This window comes from Aphelocoma coerulescens, chromosome 2 (assembly GCF_041296385.1).
Source record: "Aphelocoma coerulescens isolate FSJ_1873_10779 chromosome 2, UR_Acoe_1.0, whole genome shotgun sequence".
NCBI lineage: Eukaryota > Metazoa > Chordata > Aves > Passeriformes > Corvidae > Aphelocoma > Aphelocoma coerulescens.
This window is the reverse complement of record NC_091015.1, coordinates 148,195,549-148,214,227: the sequence shown is the minus strand read 5'-3', so window position 1 is coordinate 148,214,227 and position 18,679 is coordinate 148,195,549. Positions and strand designations below refer to the sequence as shown.

Below are 18,679 nucleotides of genomic sequence, written 5' to 3'. Positions count from 1 at the left end.
TTTAAAGCTCTCTATACAGTTTTACTAAATGATACCCCGTTACTAATAAAAATAAACTTTCAAACACCTTTAATATCTTTTGGTGTTAGACAAGGGTTTGGGGATTTTCATACTGTATTTTCAAACTCAATGTGGTTTTTTGTTGTTGTTGTGTATTTTCTCCTTAATTATTTGCCTGTCACTCAGGCTTGTTTTTTCTACTACATAGACTCTGAGGAAGCACGTCTCAAGTGGACTGTGCTCTTCTAGTGCTCTTCTTTCTCACTGATTCCACACACTTGAGGAAACTCACTGATGCATGAAGGCTACAGACACATCTCCAAGTCTTTGATAAGGTTTTGTACACGTGCAAAAGCTTCTCCTTCAGCCTGAAAATTTTACTTGGATTCTCCTGAATACGTTTTTGAGAACATTTTTTTCAAAGCAGATGAAATTAATCTCCACAATAATTTTGCGAGTCTGGACTTTACTCAGGGATACTCCTCAGTGGCTTTTGGCTTTTCAGTGTATCCAGATTAATTGTTGTAAGGGAGTTAGAGAGGGTGGGAGGAAATTTGCATTCTTCCTGATTGCTAAATAATAACTTTCTTCTTTTCAGGCTGCTATAGCAGGAGGAACCACTATGATCATCGACTTTGCCATCCCTCAGAAAGGTTGTTCTCTTACTGAAGCTTTTGATACATGGAAAAGCCGGGCAGACCCTAAAGTCTGCTGTGATTATTCATTGCACGTGGCAGTTACATGGTGGAGCAACGAGGTAGACAACAGAGCTGGTTTTCAATTCCATAAACTGGTACCACACCTGCTTTGAATTAGTCTTCACATGCTAAATATTGCTGGTTAGTGTTTTTGTGATTAAAAACAACATTTGAAATAGCCCCTACCCTTCTGAGAGTACATGTATTGAAAAAATAAAGTAAGTCTACAGATGGCCTATATCTCTGGATAATACTGCACAAAGTTAAAGGTAGTGCTTGTGCAAGACCAAGACCAGGCAGGTCAGAGGGGGAAAGTGGTGTTTACAATAATTTTGTCTTTTGTTACTTGAATACTTAATATTTTATGCTCCTTCTGAGCTTTGGTGGTTTTGGTTTGTTTTTTTTTAATAGGGGTATACATGAAAAATATGGTACTTGACTTCATTTGTAAAGGAAGACTTCTTTTCCTGGGTGACTGCAGTAATACCCCTTTGAAGTAAAGCAGGACTGGAGTCAATAGTACATTGAATGGGAAATAATCTAAAAAACCTTTTTTGAATTTACATATGGGAAAATCATCTTTGCTGAGTGAATGTTGCTGATAGCCTGAAAGCTTAAATGAATAAAATATTTTTTCAGGTGCTTGACATCTATCTGAGTGTGACCCATGTTTTACAAGATGACTTTGGATTCTCTGAGAACTATGCATCAGTACACAGATATATTAAGTAAATTTCCTATTTTATATATGAGTACTTCTTCTAATTTTTAAATTCTAAAATATATGCACCAAAGCCTTCACTCTGCAAACAGAGTATTTGGTATTCTGTGTACTGAGTGCCCAAATAGATTGACCACAACTTCTAACTTAAGGCAAAGACATGACATAAATTCTCCAATGAAGTTTGAGTAATGTGCATTTGAAACAGACTTAGCAGACAATAGTGGAATTGTACTGCAAACCAAATAAAACTAGGGAGGTGTAAATCAATGAAATGTTCTAGTTTATATTAAGAATCTAACTGTTTTTAAAGGCCAAGATTAAAAGAAATGGAAAGGTCAGGCGTTTTGTAGCTGTGAAAGGCCTGGGTGAAGAAGACTGATATTTCATGCCCATCTGATTAGCTCTCATCTCCTCAGGATTTAAAGTATTAATTAAAAGTATGCATTCTTTACAATGCCTTCTGTTAATTGTAGTAAATATTGAAGAAGAGGATAAATGACGTCTCTATAATTGTGCCAGAGCAGGGCCTTTTGTCAGGTATTTATTTGATAACTCCCACTCAAGATGTGCTCCCATCCCTCCTCTGGATAAGTTTCTGAGTTTTTTATAAATCTTACCCTTCTTGGGCAGATCCAACCAGATTATTAGAGAGAAGATGAAAAATATTATTTTACTTTTTGAAAGGAATGAATCCCATGGAAATTGTAATAGCATTACAGCTACATGTCAATTACTGTCACCATCATTTGACTGGGAAGGGAGAGCCAAAGTTATGCAATATATGTTTCTAGCTAACCAGTTGTGAAAGAAGCCTTCAGACTAAAATATGTGTCTTTCTTTGGGATGTAGTGTTTTCCTGGGCTTCATAGGCTCTAGCAGAAGCAGGGAATCCTATCAAGCAGTGCATGCCCAAAAAAAAAAAAAAAAAAAAGCACAGGCTCACACTTAGCATTTTGGAGCTGTTTTGTTTGACAACAAGATGTTTCAAAAGGCTGTGTGTATTGTTTAGAGTCAGGACCAAGCTCTAAAAGATGAAATCTTTCCTGTCACCATGTTGTTTGCCAGAAGCTGCAGCCTATTGCAATCCAATTTTGAACATCAGTTTTGCACAAATATCCATGTTGTCTTGAGTTGGGAACATTGACTCTAATATTAGAATGGGTGTTTTCAACATCAAGAGGTTTATTTGAAATAAAATTCTGCCTCATTACCTTTTGTAAAAAACATTCCCTTCCTACAATTAGCTTGTGCTTCCAATATTTGCACTGCAGTGCTACTCTTTTATATACTTTGAGAATCAATTTGATATTAGAAGAATAGTCTGTCTTTAAATATGTGATTTGGCAGATCTGTACTGAACATACATTTGATGGGTGAGTAGAGGCTCACCCTTTATATTTACGATTTCTTTATACCAAGTTATTAAAATATAAAGTGTAATTGCTGTATTTTTCAGGTGAAGAAGGAAATGGAAAGTCTTGTTCAAAACAAAGGTGTCAACTCCTTCAAGATGTTTATGGCCTATAAAGATATATACATGGTCAATGATGAGGAGCTGTATGAAGCCTTTTCCTGCTGTAAGGAACTTGGAGCAGTTGCTCAAGTCCATGCGGAGAACGGGGAACTAATTGCACAGGTGCACATTTGACATTTTGTCCATGAAAGTCAGGAATACAGATGGTCCTAACCATAGGGCTGTCCAAACATAGCTCATATAGCAGGAGCAAATCCAGAGGTATGAAGAAAGCTTCATTGACTGGGCACAAAAATCTCAACATCCCTCTATGCATAATTAGCCTCACTGCACACCTGCTACTGCCACCTTAGTGCTGTGTGGAGGCACTGAGAGTTCTGAGGCACTGAGACTGTAACTACACTGACTGTACTCAACACCAGTGATAACTTGAGTGGCTATAATGGAATAGTTTCTTCAACTATTCCAGTCAACAGCATTTTCACTGTGCCCCAGGTCCCATAATGGAAATTAATTCATTGCTAAATAATCTCAAATCTGCACATCTTAAGTTTCTGAACAGAGTAGAGACAAAACCTTTTGCCTCTTAAAACCGTGGAGTTTTCAGAGGCTCTGGATATGCATCTTTGTGCTTCATAAGGATTTTTCCTTTTCTTTCCTTTCCAATGAGGGTTAGTAGCATCACTGGACGTCACTGGCCTTGATATTTAAGCATACATATTGTGAGAGGGGTAGGGTTTCCAAGAGCAATGATTCAATCCTGAAAGCCAGTGGAGTGTGTTCTCTGAGTTTAATTAGGTATTCTGAGACCTGAATTTATTGAAAGATATACTGGATTTCAGATAAAACTACAATAACTTGTTTTTGAAAAAAAAATTATAACTGTCTAGGTTTTTTTTTCCTTGAACTGGCTGCAACAGTTGGTTCAGAATCCATTTGACTGACAGGATGTTCACGACACCATGGCTACACTTTAACTGACTCTTACATGCTTTTGTGTGGTCTTCAGGGTGCAAAGAAGATGTTGGCAATGGGAATAACTGGCCCTGAGGGTCATGAGCTGTGTCGTCCTGAAGAAGTGGAAGCTGAAGCTACACAAAGAGCGATTACCATAGCAAATGCTGTGAACTGCCCCCTTTATGTAGTCCATGTAATGAGTAGATCTTCGGCAAAGGTGATCAGTAATGCACGAAGAGAAGGTAAAAGTTCTAATTCTTTTATGCTTGGACAATGGCATTGGGGGAAGGGTCATGGAAAACCAAACACAGCATTAGTGTCCTACTTGTCATGGGTGTCATAAGCCTCAGAATTTCTTGGAGTGGGATGTCTAAACTCTGTGTGTGTGTATGTTGTTGGGGCCCAAGGGGAGCAGTGTGGAAGAACAGCAACCAGAATTGAGACTTTCCCTTCTCCCCAGAGCAAACTTTTTTTATCTTTGTACTGTACCTCCAAAGTCAAAGTGATGGCCAAGACAGCATTACTGCATTAAAAATGATGTGACCAGTTCAAGACAATAAATGCTCTACTATTCTCCTCCCTTGAGTTAGTCTGCAAGACTTTACCGGATATCTTGATGAGAAATTCTACAATAGAGACCACGCCCAATTTTTACAGACAGTGCCATGATGTGACAATGACTCCTATTCACTGGTCACTTAAAAGTCATGGTGAAGATGACAGTGTCTGAAAGCTTTGATTCCCACCAGTACAGGGTTGCTCAGGTTTGCACTGCAGTGTTCATGAATAATTCTGGTCAGCCAAGGGGGCCTGACCTTCCTGACCATCTCTTGGGCAGACTAGAAGCAGCCTCAAGGCTGTAGGTATTCAGGATGTTTTATCTCCTCATCTGTAAGTCCATTCAGAGCAGCATATGGAACACCAGCAGCATGAGGAGACATTATCAAGGTGGAAGCAGCAGGACAGAAGCCCATGTTTTGGAGGACCTAAAACTACCTGTCCTCATTATCTTTTTACATCTTTTTTATTATGTTTTTACATCTTTTGTGTTTACAGCTTGTTTTCACCTGACTTGATATGAATTTCATACAGACCTCAGTTTCCCTATTTCTTGTCTTTAGATAATGCCTACACAGGGGGCATAGATTATTAAAATGTAGAGTGTGAGATTGTGATAAATCAGAGCAGTGTGATGTCATTGTGCTAATATAGATGGATATGTTTATGCACAATATGTATGACCATGACTTCTAGTAAGTATTAGCAGGAATTCAAGTTTATAAAAGAGTTTACCAGAATATATTTTAATAGCACATCTTTTTATACTGTGCTATATTGGATTCCTCCACTAGATGCCAGTGCTGCTGGGAATGTGGGTTATATCCATGAGTGCACGTTTGTTTGTACACTTCACAGGCGTCGTGTGAACATTACCTACAAGAAACTGTAACAACAGTTGAAATACACAGATTAAAGATGAAACACCGGCTGTGAACATAAAAGACCTAAAACAGTGTTTTATAATACACTGTTCAAGTAAAGAATTTTATGCTGACAGTAAATATTATGAAACATTGGTTAGGTGTGTTTTGTAAGAATAGTCTGCAGTGCCAGTTTGATCACTGAGGATAAATGCATGCTTTTCCAGTATGTGCAAAGAAAAAATTGGGACGATTTATGTACATTGTGGTGCAAATTTTATTTTATATCTTCCTGGGCTGATGCAGTCAGATTCATCAGTGTTTGCCTTTGTGCACAGCAACATGTATCTTCATACTTTATATCTATCTGCATAAAAATATACTGTTTAGAAAATAGAAATCTAAAATTGATTAAGAAATTTCAAAAGATAACTAGAGTACCACAAATGTAGTTACAAGAATTGTAGTTTTTAATGAGACTGATCTGTATAAATTTTGGTAATTGGAGATTTGTCATTGTTGGTTTCAGTAGATGTTATTTTTCAGTAGAGTGGTAATAGAAAGCAAGGAGTTCCAGGCAAAAAAAATTCTCAAAGTATTGTATGAATGACATAAATGGAACTCAAATATTTCAATGAAAGACATTCAACTTGGACAGGTTAAAAACCACTCTAATATGAAAGTTGTGTAAACTCTTAAATATTGGGAGCCTCTCAAGCATTTTAAATATTCACTCTAATACAGTTTATTCATCTTTTCAAGATCATTTCTCCATGTCTTGATGCTAGCTTCCTGCTATTCAAAATTGTGAAATTCTTCATGTTCCTTTCCAAGCACTTAGCAAGAAATAAAAATTGTGTGTGCATATTCATCCCTGCCCATGTCAGAGAAAGACTGATATCCCTTCCAATTCCATCATTGACCTCAGAAGGGGGAAAACTGATCTTCAGTGAGTGAAATCTATTTTCTGGTTGAGAGTGTGATACCAGAACTGAAGCATTGCTTCTCAAATTATATGGGATGGTGATTTTCCTAGTCAAAAATGTAAGTCAGAGCCCAATTCTTCCTTGTCCCTCATTTAGGTATACAAGATGAGGCTAATACTGGAGGCTAAAGGCCTGATATAACTTGCTCAAGACAGTAGGCATAATTCTGGTGTCTTCAATGAGCTGTGGCTCAGACCTCAAAGGTTAAAATCAGACATACACACTGTAAAAGAATAGCAGTTCTTATTCTAGATTAAGCAAACTTCAAGAGAATCAGATGAGAGAAAGTCTTTCCTTCTCTCTTCCATGCTAGAGCTCTGACCTACAGCAACACCATTCAAGGAAGGAAACCTCCAGATTACAGCATCATGTTTTTCATGTACATCAGTAATAGCTACTGAATATTCAACAGGGAATCCAAAATTCCACATTGTGACTATGTTGGAGAGGGACAGGCTAACTCCTGCCCTCATCCTGTTCTTTTTGGAGGGTCCTACCAGCCTGTTTGCCAAGAGCAATGTTTTTTCAGTTCTCCACTGAGAGGGTCAAAGAATCTTTGTGAGAACTGTCTTTTCTCAGTGGGCTGTTTCTTCATCCCTGAGTAAAACATGACCTTGAATCTTGAGAGAATAGGTAGAGGAACTGTATTCTTCTACAGAAGGAAAGTCTGATATATTTGTGTGCATGAAACTCTCATTCCTTTAAGTGGGAAGACAGAAGGGATTCTCTTCCTGCTATTGCATAAAATCTTCCCTTCAGTGAGACTACAAGGCTGTAGAGCTCTGGTGTCAGGCAGTGCAGCTCCTTCTCCCTATTAGGATTACCTGATGTGAGCTTACTGGGGAAAATTAATGTGGCCTTGTCACCCATTCCTGCCACCAGAAATACTTGTGGAGAGAGCAAGGCTAATATAATGTGATTTAGGGGTAGATGATTTATACTGTTTCCCCCTAAAAAATTCTTTCAATTTAAATGTGCTAAAGCTGGAGACCATAGAATCATAAATGGTTTGGGTTGGAAGGGACCTTAAAGATCATCCAGTGTGATGATTAAAGATTATGTCCCTTTCCTCATTTAATGTGCTGCTATAGCCAGGAAAATGGGACTTTCTAGTGGAGACCTGGAGAGCAAAATCTTACTGAAAAAGTCAATTTTTAAAAATGCTTCTCCTTTTTTAAAAAAAAGTGCATACAAAAACATGTACTTGGCCAGATTCTAAGAAGCTTACTTAGACTTACAGGGTTGGGGTTCCTACCATCAGTCACAGGTTATGTCTCCTCTTAGTGAGAGGAAAGACTTGTCCATTGCTGAGGGTATACAAACTCTCAAGCTGATTCTGAGCACAGGAGTGCAACTAAAAATGTCAACTTTTTAGCTGTCTCATGCAGGACAGCTCAGGTCTGGACTGTATATAGCCTAATGGATGCAATGCTATCCCTGATTCAGTAAACCCTGCCTTGCCCTTCTGCTCCTTTCAGAGCATAGCTTGTGAGTATCTTTGCCCCATATGACCTTAAGCGCTTCTAAACTTCTACTAGAATAAGAACATATGGACCAGTTTTTCAAGCCTGTAAATGTTAGTTGGTGTTTATCAGTGTTGTAACTCTTTTTGAGTTCTGGTAGCTGGTAAAAAAAATTGCAATTGAATGCTCTTTTTTTTAAATAATCTATTAAAAATAGCTCTTGCTAGCCAGTTTGGGCATCTGATAAAAAGTCACCAAATACACAGCTATTTACCAGCTGCTCAGAGGTGTCAGGAAGACCAAACAACAGAACACTTGCTGGTTCCTTTTTTATTGAATTCTGGAAAAGTTAACAATTTGAAAGACATGATTTATTACTGCATTACTTCACTTTTGTGCCTATAGGCAGAAGCCAATCAAGCTGTAAGAAACTTAATGCAGAATGTCCTTGTTGCCAGTCAAACTAAAAGAGCCTCAGTGCAGAATTTCCTTTTTATTGGGATTAAAGCAGAATCTTGATATTACTGTATCCTTCAGTCTGGCTAGTCATGGCTCAAATGAAATGTAAGAAATTGCACATTCAGCAGAACTGTCCAGAGGTAGTCTGTTGAAACTGCAGTGGTCAGACTCAAAATCACTTGACAGAACAGCTTCTACTCCTCCCCACTCAGGGGAACAAAGGGAGATAGTCAACTCAAACTCTGACTGCAGAAACACTGTCAACAGCTACGGTACATGAGTTAGAATCAGTTCAGCATATCCAACTGGGAGCTTGGAAACTTCTTTTCATTTTCATGTTGTGAAGCTGAGATGAGAAAACTATTTTCTTGTTATTCTCTAAATTATTTATTAAGCTAAAAATTCAGTCTTGTCCTGATAATAATTTGTAGCTATGTCCTAATTATTCATAGTTCAGGTTTACTTTGGATGAAAGCTTCTTTAGCTTGTTTACATGCAGTAGGAGAGACACAAACCACACTTCCCTCTCCCACCCCTTTCTGGTGAGTTTGATCATGGAAAATCTGTCAAAAGACTGACAGGTAAATATGACAGATTGGTTATATATACCAGACCTTCTCTACATACATCTAGATTGGTGGCAGCCTACCCTCAAATACAGTGTTTGGGGTTGCCCAGGGAAGACCAAGAGCTCCTGCAGGAGTCACGGAAGACCCTGAACTAAGGTGAATTAGGTTTCATCCAGCTGTCCTGGTTTCATCCATCTCTCTTCTTAGGTTTCATCATTCAGCTCTGAATTAAGAAAACCCATATCTGCTCAAATCTCCTCATCAGTGAGTGGTCATATCACTTCCATGCATGGCCTCATAGTGAGTGCTTTTAAGTTCTGAAAACTAGGTGCAAAAACCAGTAAATAACTGCCAAAGTCATGTTTTCAAGTCTAAAAAATGGTGCTCTCCCTCTGAGCACAAGTATTAATCTATAACATACGTAGATAAGTGGGAGTGAGATCTTAGAATGCTCCAATATGAGGCATCAGTCTGAGACAAGCACATTCAGCATGTCAGAGCATGCTGAGGTGGTTGTAGGAAATCAGTAATGCTAACAGGGAGTCTTTAGGCTGAGGACGAAGTTGTACTAATATTCCAAGTATTTGGAATAAATACACAATACAGTGACACCAGAGCAGACCTTGATACCATGTAGAAATAATATTGTGTGAGGCCTTTTTGCAAATCTAGCACCAAAAATTTCAGGAATGGCACTAGTGCAATGGGAAATGTATTTTGAAAATAATTGAGCTCCTCAGTAGCTATCTATGCTAGTGGAGGAGTTACAATCCAGCAGCTCACAGAAGTAGCAGTCTAATGTACAGAGAGAAATCTGCAAAGGTTTGCTTTGTTGTTTTCCAGCAGTTAGCATGACCGTATCACTTACACACAGAAAGACAGAGAAAGGTCACAGTCTTGTATCACCAAGCAATTACCAGCTGTGGCCTTGCTGGGGCAATGCAGTGATAGTTCTAATAAAAATTATGCCTGGAGTGAAATCTGGCATCCATAGCAAAATACCCACTGCCTGTAGGGATCAGGGGAGGGAGAAGGCTCTTGCTGGGACCCAGCAGAGACTTCCTTTAACCAGCACCAAGCAGCCTCTGAGTGGGTATGGGAGATCCCAGCTCATTCTGGTTCTTTAGTGACCACTGCAGTTGGAGGCATCAGCACCTGCCAGCTGCAGAACTGCAAAGTGTCTGGACCACTCACTCAGGGAGTCAAACATTTTGTTCTGATGAGTTTCAAACCCACGTTTCCCAGGAGGAAAAAGTAGTTAAAATATGTTAGCTCTGTTTAAAGGCTAACATTTAGTCTGGGCTGGTGTCCTCTTCTGAGGAAAACAGGATCCTGTGCAGCAAAGAATAAAAGGTTAAAAATCGGGAGATAACTTTTAAAATTGAATTATTTATAGTTTTTGATTTGGGAAATGTTTTTATACTTCTTAGTTTATGTCTCCTGCCATATTGTTCTTCCTGGCACAATTATAGCCTGACAATTAGAAGTAGCACCTTGCAAAGTCTGTACGCTGTATATATTAACTTACACTGTTATGCAGTCAGTAATTTCAGAGCACTGAAAAGGTGCTACCAAGTATATGAATCTTAAACATAATTAATTCAACTGAGGACTGCATTCCTTTTGAAATCTCAATCACATTCCTAGTAAACAATGTGTAAAACCCATTATAGTATATCTGTCAACAATTTAATTAAAAAACTTGCCCAAGCAACATTCTTAAGAGGAAATATATTGGGAAATCACTAGCAGAATATTCAGAACAAAGATGCTGTGTTATAGCTTAGTTTATTATGTCTTTCCATATGTTGGTGTTTAATTTGAAACACTCATTAAAAGTTAAATTCATTGCCACCAAAAATATCCTCAACAGAGAAAATACAAGTTACACATTTTTATGTTGTTTGATGATGATACCTTTGCTTTACATTTTTCAGGAAAGGTGGTTTATGGGGAACCTATTGCTGCAAGTCTTGGCACTGATGGCACCAACTACTGGAATAAAGACTGGGCTCATGCTGCAGCATATGTGATGGGACCCCCACTGAGACCAGATCCATCTACTCCTGGTTTCCTCATGAACTTACTGGCCAAGTAAGCAGATGAACAAACAGTAGCAGCTGACACCGAAATGCAAAGCAAATTTTGTCAGGAATACATAACAGCAGGCCGATGCTCTGGGGATTTTCTAAGTACAGAATGTTACATTATCAGAAAGGAGAAATCGAAATAACAGATGAAAAATATTTCTGTTTTCATATTTTATTTCTCTGAACCCTTATGGCCTTCTGTCCACACTTGATTTTATTCAATATGTCTTGCCTTGCTCATACCACAGGAAAAATTGTAACATGACCAGGAAGACAGTAAGGCTGTAAGTCAGTGGGAAATGTGTAAAATGTGGTCATAGCTAGATTTTCTGGCGTTTGTTGTCAGCTGCCTTTTTCACTCGAAATTCAAATGTTGCATGAAAATTAAGCCTGCTAACTTCTGAAGGTACATGTTAGTTGTCCACTTCATAATGTCTACTTCAGAACAAAGTGGAAAAAGAAGTATCTTTCAGATACCTGCAGTTTACAAGATGTGTGGTTTGCTGGTATTTCATGACCAATAAATGTTAACTCCACAAAAGGACTGACCAAAGAGCCTGTAAAGGTATGTCTAAACACTGGCTAACTGTTGTGCAGAGCCGTAGTAATTTCAGAGTTCATACGGAGTGACACAGACTAAAACTGCCCGAAGTGAGGATGAAACCAAGCTGCTTGCTCTGGGCAAAGACAGTCCTCCATTTGTGGGACACCTTTGACATATCCAGAGCAAAAGTGTCAGTGTTGGTGCTATTTTCTTCTTAGGGGTTTCTGAAGAGGGAACTGCTTCATAGGGCAGCTGGCTGTTACTGTGGAGCCAGTCTTGGAGGATGGAACTGAAGGTAGCTGGCAGGGCATATCGGTTTTTATCTTGAAGGATGGATGACTTGGTCTATGCAGCCTTACAACAGTTTTTCCTATGTGGTGCTGTCTGGTACATACTCTGACTCATAATGAACTTTGTTTCTCTGCAGTGGTGACCTATCTGTGACAGGGACTGACAATTGCACCTTTGACATATGCCAGAAAGCTCTGGGCAAAGACGACTTCACAAAAATCCCTAATGGAGTGAATGGTGTGGAAGACAGGATGTCAGTCATATGGGAAAAAGGCGTTGTAAGTATATCAAAATGTCCAAACATAGAGGTGATTGATTTCTCCAATAAAACATAATCTCTCAGCAGTTATTAACTCTTCAGTTTTATCAAGTGTGTTTATCATAGGATAATTTATTCAATTGAAAACCGTAACAGTCCTTATTAGCTCTCACTTTATGGTCCTGGAAGATGGAAGAAGATTCTTGGTGCTTAAAATATTTCACTAAAGAATCATTTTTATTGTTTAGCAGTAAGGAATTGCTATTGTTTCAGTGGTACTGCAAGTACATTTCCTTGAAGCATTTTTTTTCAATTCATGAAATGAAAGTAAAAGGGAAGAGGTGCCTAGTTTCAACTCTATCAGCTGTGTATTTTTTCCTCTCTTGATCTCTCTCAAACTTAGCCATTGGAGGTGTTTCTGCACTGGTGTGCCTGTCAACTTCTAATTTATGTTTTAAAAAATGCTTCTCTAATGTGTGACTTAGCCATGTGATAAGATGAAATGGGTACCTTCACATCCCACTGACTTCAGATTCTCACTACCAACACAAGAATGGTCAGTGCTTCTCAGATAATGCCTGATGAGGGGGAAGGTAAGGAAACCTCTTGAGGAATCTGCTGCATACTGGGTGTTATGATTACTCTGGCTTGTGCAAAACTGTTATGTTCTGGAAGATCTATTTAATATTAAGTTTTTTTGCAGTAGTGAAGTCATGCTGATAATGCACTGTGAAGCATATTCATTTGTCACAGTATAATTACCTACTCACACACTTGGTAAGAATGTGGTTCATGATGTCTCTTGTTTATCTGTATCTGGGATTCAGCTCCAGTTGGTATGTACAAAACACATGCACTTGTGCCTATACTCACCTGTGGCACAGCTCTGGTGAGATTTTTTATGGTGTAAACTGAAATACAGCTTCTGGTTTGTATGAAACTGAGACATGAATGTGCTCATCAGTGCTGCTTTTGAACAGTGCATCCTGTTGGGCAAGACAATTTTTAAAAGTTCTTCAATTGATAATATCCTCCCTTTTTCACTTGTAAAATATTACATAGCTGTGTGAGTTTGTCTGAACAGCTTCCCTCCCTTCCCACATGCCATTACTTAGAAGAGCAGTGTTCACCATTTTCATTATACTTTTCTTCTCAGATGACTGCTCACAGGCCACCATAAACATGTTTTTATGACATTCTGATTCCTAGACTGACCTATGCACAATATTACTGCCAGTGTAGCTGGCTTTCCAAACAAACAACAGTCATGGAAGCTGGATTAAATTACACAGCAGTGTACAGTCACAAGACACAAGTATATCCATTGTTATTTGCAATTTTGTTGAAGTGTCACATCAGCAAATCTGGTTTTTATACTACTTGATTTCAACATTTACTGAGCACTACTCTACTCTGTGTTATTGCTAAAGAAATTTGCAGATCAGTTTTCCTATACTACACATTGTGCCTTGCCTTGCTGTTACCACCTTCTAGACTCTCCTTGATACTGTCTCACCATTTTCCAAAACCTAGATACTTGAGAGATGTTATGTTTCCTGAGGAAACCGCTGAGCAGGACTACAGATTTAAAGCCAGCTAAAACAGTTGATTTCATTTGACTTGAGACTGGATCCACAGGGTGTTTGGTTTAAAGTTGTCTTTTTTTTCTCTTTGCTGCGGGATAAAGTAAGATAAAGTTACTGTATTTAGTGAAAGTACATTGCATTATGGGCATCTGAGACAAGTACTTATTTTTACTTCTAAACTCTTCAGTATGACATTTAAAAAAATTGATGTGATGTCACTCACCCTAGCTTTTTCAACAAGAAGAGCATTGTTTTCATTCCTTGTTTAAAAAAGTAATGAGTTTTCTTTTGCGTACTCTTTTGCAGCACAGTGGAAAAATGGATGAAAACAGATTCGTAGCTGTTACAAGCACAAATGCAGCAAAGATCTTTAACCTTTACCCAAAGAAGGGGAGAATTGCTGTGGGCTCTGATGCTGACATTGTCATTTGGGATCCTAACGCTACAAGGTATGTACAGGAAATTATTTCTTGCTCCACCCCCGCCCCCACCATCCCCCATCCAGCCTTTCTGCAGGAAAAAAGCATCACAAAGCCTTTGTACAACAATCAGCCTTTGGGTGAGATTATGGTGGTTTCAAATAGCACCTCGCATGAATTAATTACAGGATTTTGTCTCGCACAATAGTGTATGTAAGGAGAGCTCTCTGATCTCTAGATGGATTCAAAAACGTTCTCTCTGATTGCTGACCAAGTGCAAAAATTAAAAATCTGTACACTATGCAGCCAGGGCTTGGTATCCTAAGAGTAAAACTAATCCCTTTGGGATGTCAGAGCAACTCTTTTTAGTGCTGGAGTATGTTTAAATTCCTCCCACTGCAAAGGGCAGGAGAAGAGTCTGCTGCAGCATGACCCATTACAAACTTGTGTTTTGAACTTACAGCTGCTTAAAAACTATTCAAAGGTGGCTTGAACTTACTTTTGAAGCTCAATCTCTTCATGCTTATGCTTTTATTTAAGGAGTTTTCTGATTGTGTGCACAGTAATTCTGCTAGAATAGAGCTTGTCGCACCAACAGACACACCAACGGTGTCCTGGTGTCTCACCCTGCATGACTTGATACCATGGTACATTTTTGCTAGAAGGGGCAGGAAGTGTCTTTCTAGGAGCCTCAACTCACCCAGCATACTGTGCACTACAGCTGATTCCTGTCCTCAGGTATATTCACACCATCAGCCAACCCCATAGTCAGGACTCTATAAATACTTTAGGAATTATGTCTTGAATCTTGCTCTGTCTCTTGTGCCCATCCTGGTCTTGTTTAAACTGCCTGGAAATGGTCTGGCAGCTGTCTGTCACAGAGCCAGATCACCTGGGGAGTTGTCTCTTAGTTGAGATGCCACTGACTCTGTGAGTGCATCTCCACTGTTCCAGTGCTGGGCAGGGTAACTTAAATCTGCAGGAGATTTAAGAACCGAGTCTTACCTCTGGCCACCTGTGCACACAGCAGCAGCAGCAGGTCAGGAAGTGTTCTGGGGTGGTTTTCTTCATGGGCTCAGCTCTAGTGAGCAGTGTGACTGTACAACTGTGCTTTCAGCCTTTGATTTTTGAAAAGAAAAAAGCTGAAGACTCTGTTCATGGTGTAGGAAAGTTCTGAAACGTAACTGGACATGTCTGATTTTGGCAGACAAATAGGTAACACGCTCCCCCCCCCACCACCCCTGCCCAATCCTAGATTTACCTTACACAAACAAAAGTCTTTTGACCAATCTTCTGGTGGTTTTAATTTTTGGTAATGTAATTCTCACTCATTTCAGTATAATAATGCATACCAAAAGCATGTGAAAGTGTGAAGAAAACTCTTCTGTGTCTTAAGCTACAATATTTGAAGATATGGAGGTTGCTATTCAGAAATCCCACAAAAAAACTGGCAGCACCAGCAAAAGAAGTTTCAGGAGTGTCAAAAACCCAAATAAATATAGAGGTCTGCCCAGTGCTGGGTCAGGGAGATTTTCGTGTGCATTATGCCTTCTGGCAGGTTGAGCAAGCATATTTTGAGATACCAGCACTGAGCTATTTCAGGACAGTGAAGTTATGAACTCTGATTTAAAAAGCCCTGAAGGATTGTTTTCTGAACTCTCTTCTGCTCTGCCGGGGGACAAATTAATCTAGAAGGATAGCAGAGTTCTGACAATGTTCTCAAGGTGCTTCATCAGCTCCTGTAATTATTTATCTTTTTTGCCTCTCAAACATTCCTTCTGCTTCTTCACTTTCTCCTGAGTGCTCTAATTGCCTTTTCACCCACTGCAGCTGTGAAGGTGCAGTTTTTCTTTAAGTATTTTTTAAACATTTAAACTGTATTTTCTTACTGAGCATGCTTATTTTAAGTTCCACCAATATTTTTCTTTCTGATCTGGTACTGTTCCCATTGTTTATCAGTTTGGCTTTGCTGGGAATAGTCTCTCTGCAGGTACAATTGTGTGAACTATATGAGTAAGTATAAATAAATCACGCTGGAACTTGTCTATTAATTTCACTACAAATCCTGAAGAGGGCATAAACAGCCCAGAAGAAAAAAGGAATCTAGCTAATGGATTTCAGCCATTTAAGATATTACACAAGGCGCAGCCTTGTGTGCTCTGTTGATTCTGGAAAGTGATTTTCAATTTCACAATAGGCTTGTTCCTCTTTCTTGCCAAGTTCTTCCTCTTTTGTGCATGACTTTTTTTCTTGTTTGCAACTCTTAAGTCTTATAAGGGGAAAATGCAATTTTTCACTTCTGGTTTGAGGTTGTTTTGCTGTAGTCTTGAAATACTGAGTGATACCAGCCTAAAGAGCTAGCCAATTGCTAAATATTGCTGTGAGGAATTGGTATTATCACAATCTGTCAGAGATAGTCTATAGGGAAGATTCTAGAGTCATTCAGAAAGGTAGTGCAGCTCTTCAACACAAAAAACTTGTATCCCTACAAAATCAGCTGCATTTCCCTGCCCATGTCATTGCACAATAACAACACGTTGGGTGCGATCTGAGCATTCAGGATTGTTTCTTTCCAGGTTACAAAATCCTCATGAATTCAGTGTGACAGCTCTGCAAGCTGGAAGCAATTGCAATTTAAGGTTCTGCTTCCAGCACTCTGCTGCTCTAGCTGAGGCTTTCCTTTTAAGGGTCAGCTTCACTGACTGGCCTATTTCTGTAGCATTTTCTGGTAATTTCTGCAGAAAATACTGTATGAACAATTATCAGATTTTCTAGTGTATTTAAAAGCATCTGAATACTGGTTTTTGCAGAGCTGCATGACAGCAAGCATTATTGGGAAGAAACATTAAATGTACAAATAGGTCAGAAACTGCATTACAAAAGATGTGTTGTGAGTCCTGCCAAAGTGGATCTTTTTGTTAGCTTCCTCATACTTATTCCGTTCATTAAAGACCACATAAATATGAAAGGGATCTGTTAGTTTATTGCAAGCCATGTGCTACCAAATATCATTTGGCAGACCTCAACACCCTCAGCATCCCAAGTACAGTCTGTGCAAACAGGATTGTTCTGTGAAAGTTCCTTGGGAAAATGCATGTAGGCAGCAAATGTGTACTCACTGTACCATCTTATTTTAATCTGTGCTTTGATCAAGACTGTTCACTGACTTCTTTCAGCTGCACACAAATAATAAAAAAGCCCAAATTCTGTGGAACAAAAGCAACTGTAAAGACTTTTTCAGGAGGAGAGAGCAAAGTAAGGAAAAGGGAATTTCACCTGTCAGCAAGTCAGTGTCCTCTACAGCTGATGCCTTTAGCTATTTGAAAGCAAGCAGGAGTATAAAATCTCTAGGGTTTGTTTCAGCAAGAAATCTAAATACTGCAATACCCAGTTCAGGCAGTGAAAAGAGCTGAGCATCCCTTGTAAAGGAGGGGCAGAAGGTCCTAAAGAGCTCATAAAGAGACCTCCAGCTCCCAGCAGATATTAGGGCTCAGTTAATGCAATGTAGTCTGTTGGAGCCTTGCAAGTAAACTCTGGATCAAGTCCCAAAGGCAAGATCAAACACCCATAAGGGTAAAAATCCTGCCTTGAATAGAGTTCAACTTTCTAAGTCCAGCCACTTCATTATAACAACATGCAAATTGGGAAGCCTCACTCCCCAGGGTTTTCCTGCATTAAATATAGCTGAAAGGTTAGATACTTCTGATTGCAAAGGCAGAGCTGGCTGTGCAGGTAGCACCATCCTCTTTGGGCTTTGCTGGAGTGGCCCTCTTTGGCAGGCCCAGCATGTGCCCCATGTGTGCTGGTGGAGCTGGGCTCAAGCTCTGAGCAGGACAGGGGTGGCTGCAGCCCCGGTGGTCAGCTGCTGGACTGGGGTCCCTGACCAGCAGGGAATGGGGGAAGCCTGAGGTGAGGATGGCAGGGAGGAAAACAACAGGTTACTCTTTAATCTACCTGCCTGACATGACTCAGGAAGATGTGTTTTCTAGTTTGTTTCCAGTATTTTTTGCATTTTAAGGGAAATAGTGACTGGATGTGACTCAGCAAGAAGTCAGAGTTCTCCTGTCTGCTGGCATATGTTCCCTCAGTGCCTTTGCTTGCATGTAGATATGTTCATGGCTAAACCTTCTGCATTTGTTAGAACCAAAATCTGCAGCCTATGTCTGTCTTATTTGTAGTCAAGTCTTCAGCCTCAGAGGCTTAAGTGGGGACGTTACAATGTTTAAGCACTCTGCCAAGTAACTGCCTGTAATTTTTAGTAACAAAAGAGAGGAAGAAACCAAGATGTTAGCAGAAGATTAGAATAAATAATGCTGCAACTGTCTTACTCTTTTGATGAATGAGCATGATTTTGAATACTGAGTATATGGATAACTGCATCTAGTCACAATGAGACAAAATGAAATAATGTGGTGTACAAATATCTATGCATAGGACAAGTATGTTCTGACATTTTCAATAGCCCCATGTTCTTTTGCACAAGTGAAAGCATGTGCATGCATGAATGTACACTAATTCACCAGAATCCTGCCAAAGACCTCTTATCTCAAATTAAGAAAATGGAGAGAAAGAAGCAATAGGCACAAATTAAAATATAGGAAATTTCATTTCCATAGGAAATAATTTTTTTTTCAGTGATGGTGATCAAGGTTGCCCATAGAGCTTGTAAATATCCCTCTCTGGAGGCACTTACAACCCAATTTAACATGGCCCTGAGAAACCTAGTTTGGCTAACCCTG

General features: G+C 39.3%; 1 protein-coding gene across 2 annotated transcripts in view; it reads left to right on the top strand.

Moving 5' to 3' along the window:
* DPYS (dihydropyrimidinase) overlaps positions 1-18,679 on the top strand; it is a 31,272-nt gene that overhangs the window by 3,071 nt on the left and 9,522 nt on the right. The window contains exons 2-7 of one of the 2 annotated variants that reach the window (XM_069005335.1): positions 599-757; positions 2,879-3,058; positions 3,906-4,095; positions 10,689-10,845; positions 11,813-11,954; positions 13,828-13,970. In XM_069005335.1, the coding sequence (XP_068861436.1) occupies positions 599-757; positions 2,879-3,058; positions 3,906-4,095; positions 10,689-10,845; positions 11,813-11,954; positions 13,828-13,970 (971 nt within the window). Of the gene's footprint in view, positions 1-598; positions 794-2,878; positions 3,059-3,905; positions 4,096-10,688; positions 10,846-11,812; positions 11,955-13,827; positions 13,971-18,679 lie in introns of both variants that reach the window. The other variant, XM_069005334.1, reaches the window with a different exon arrangement.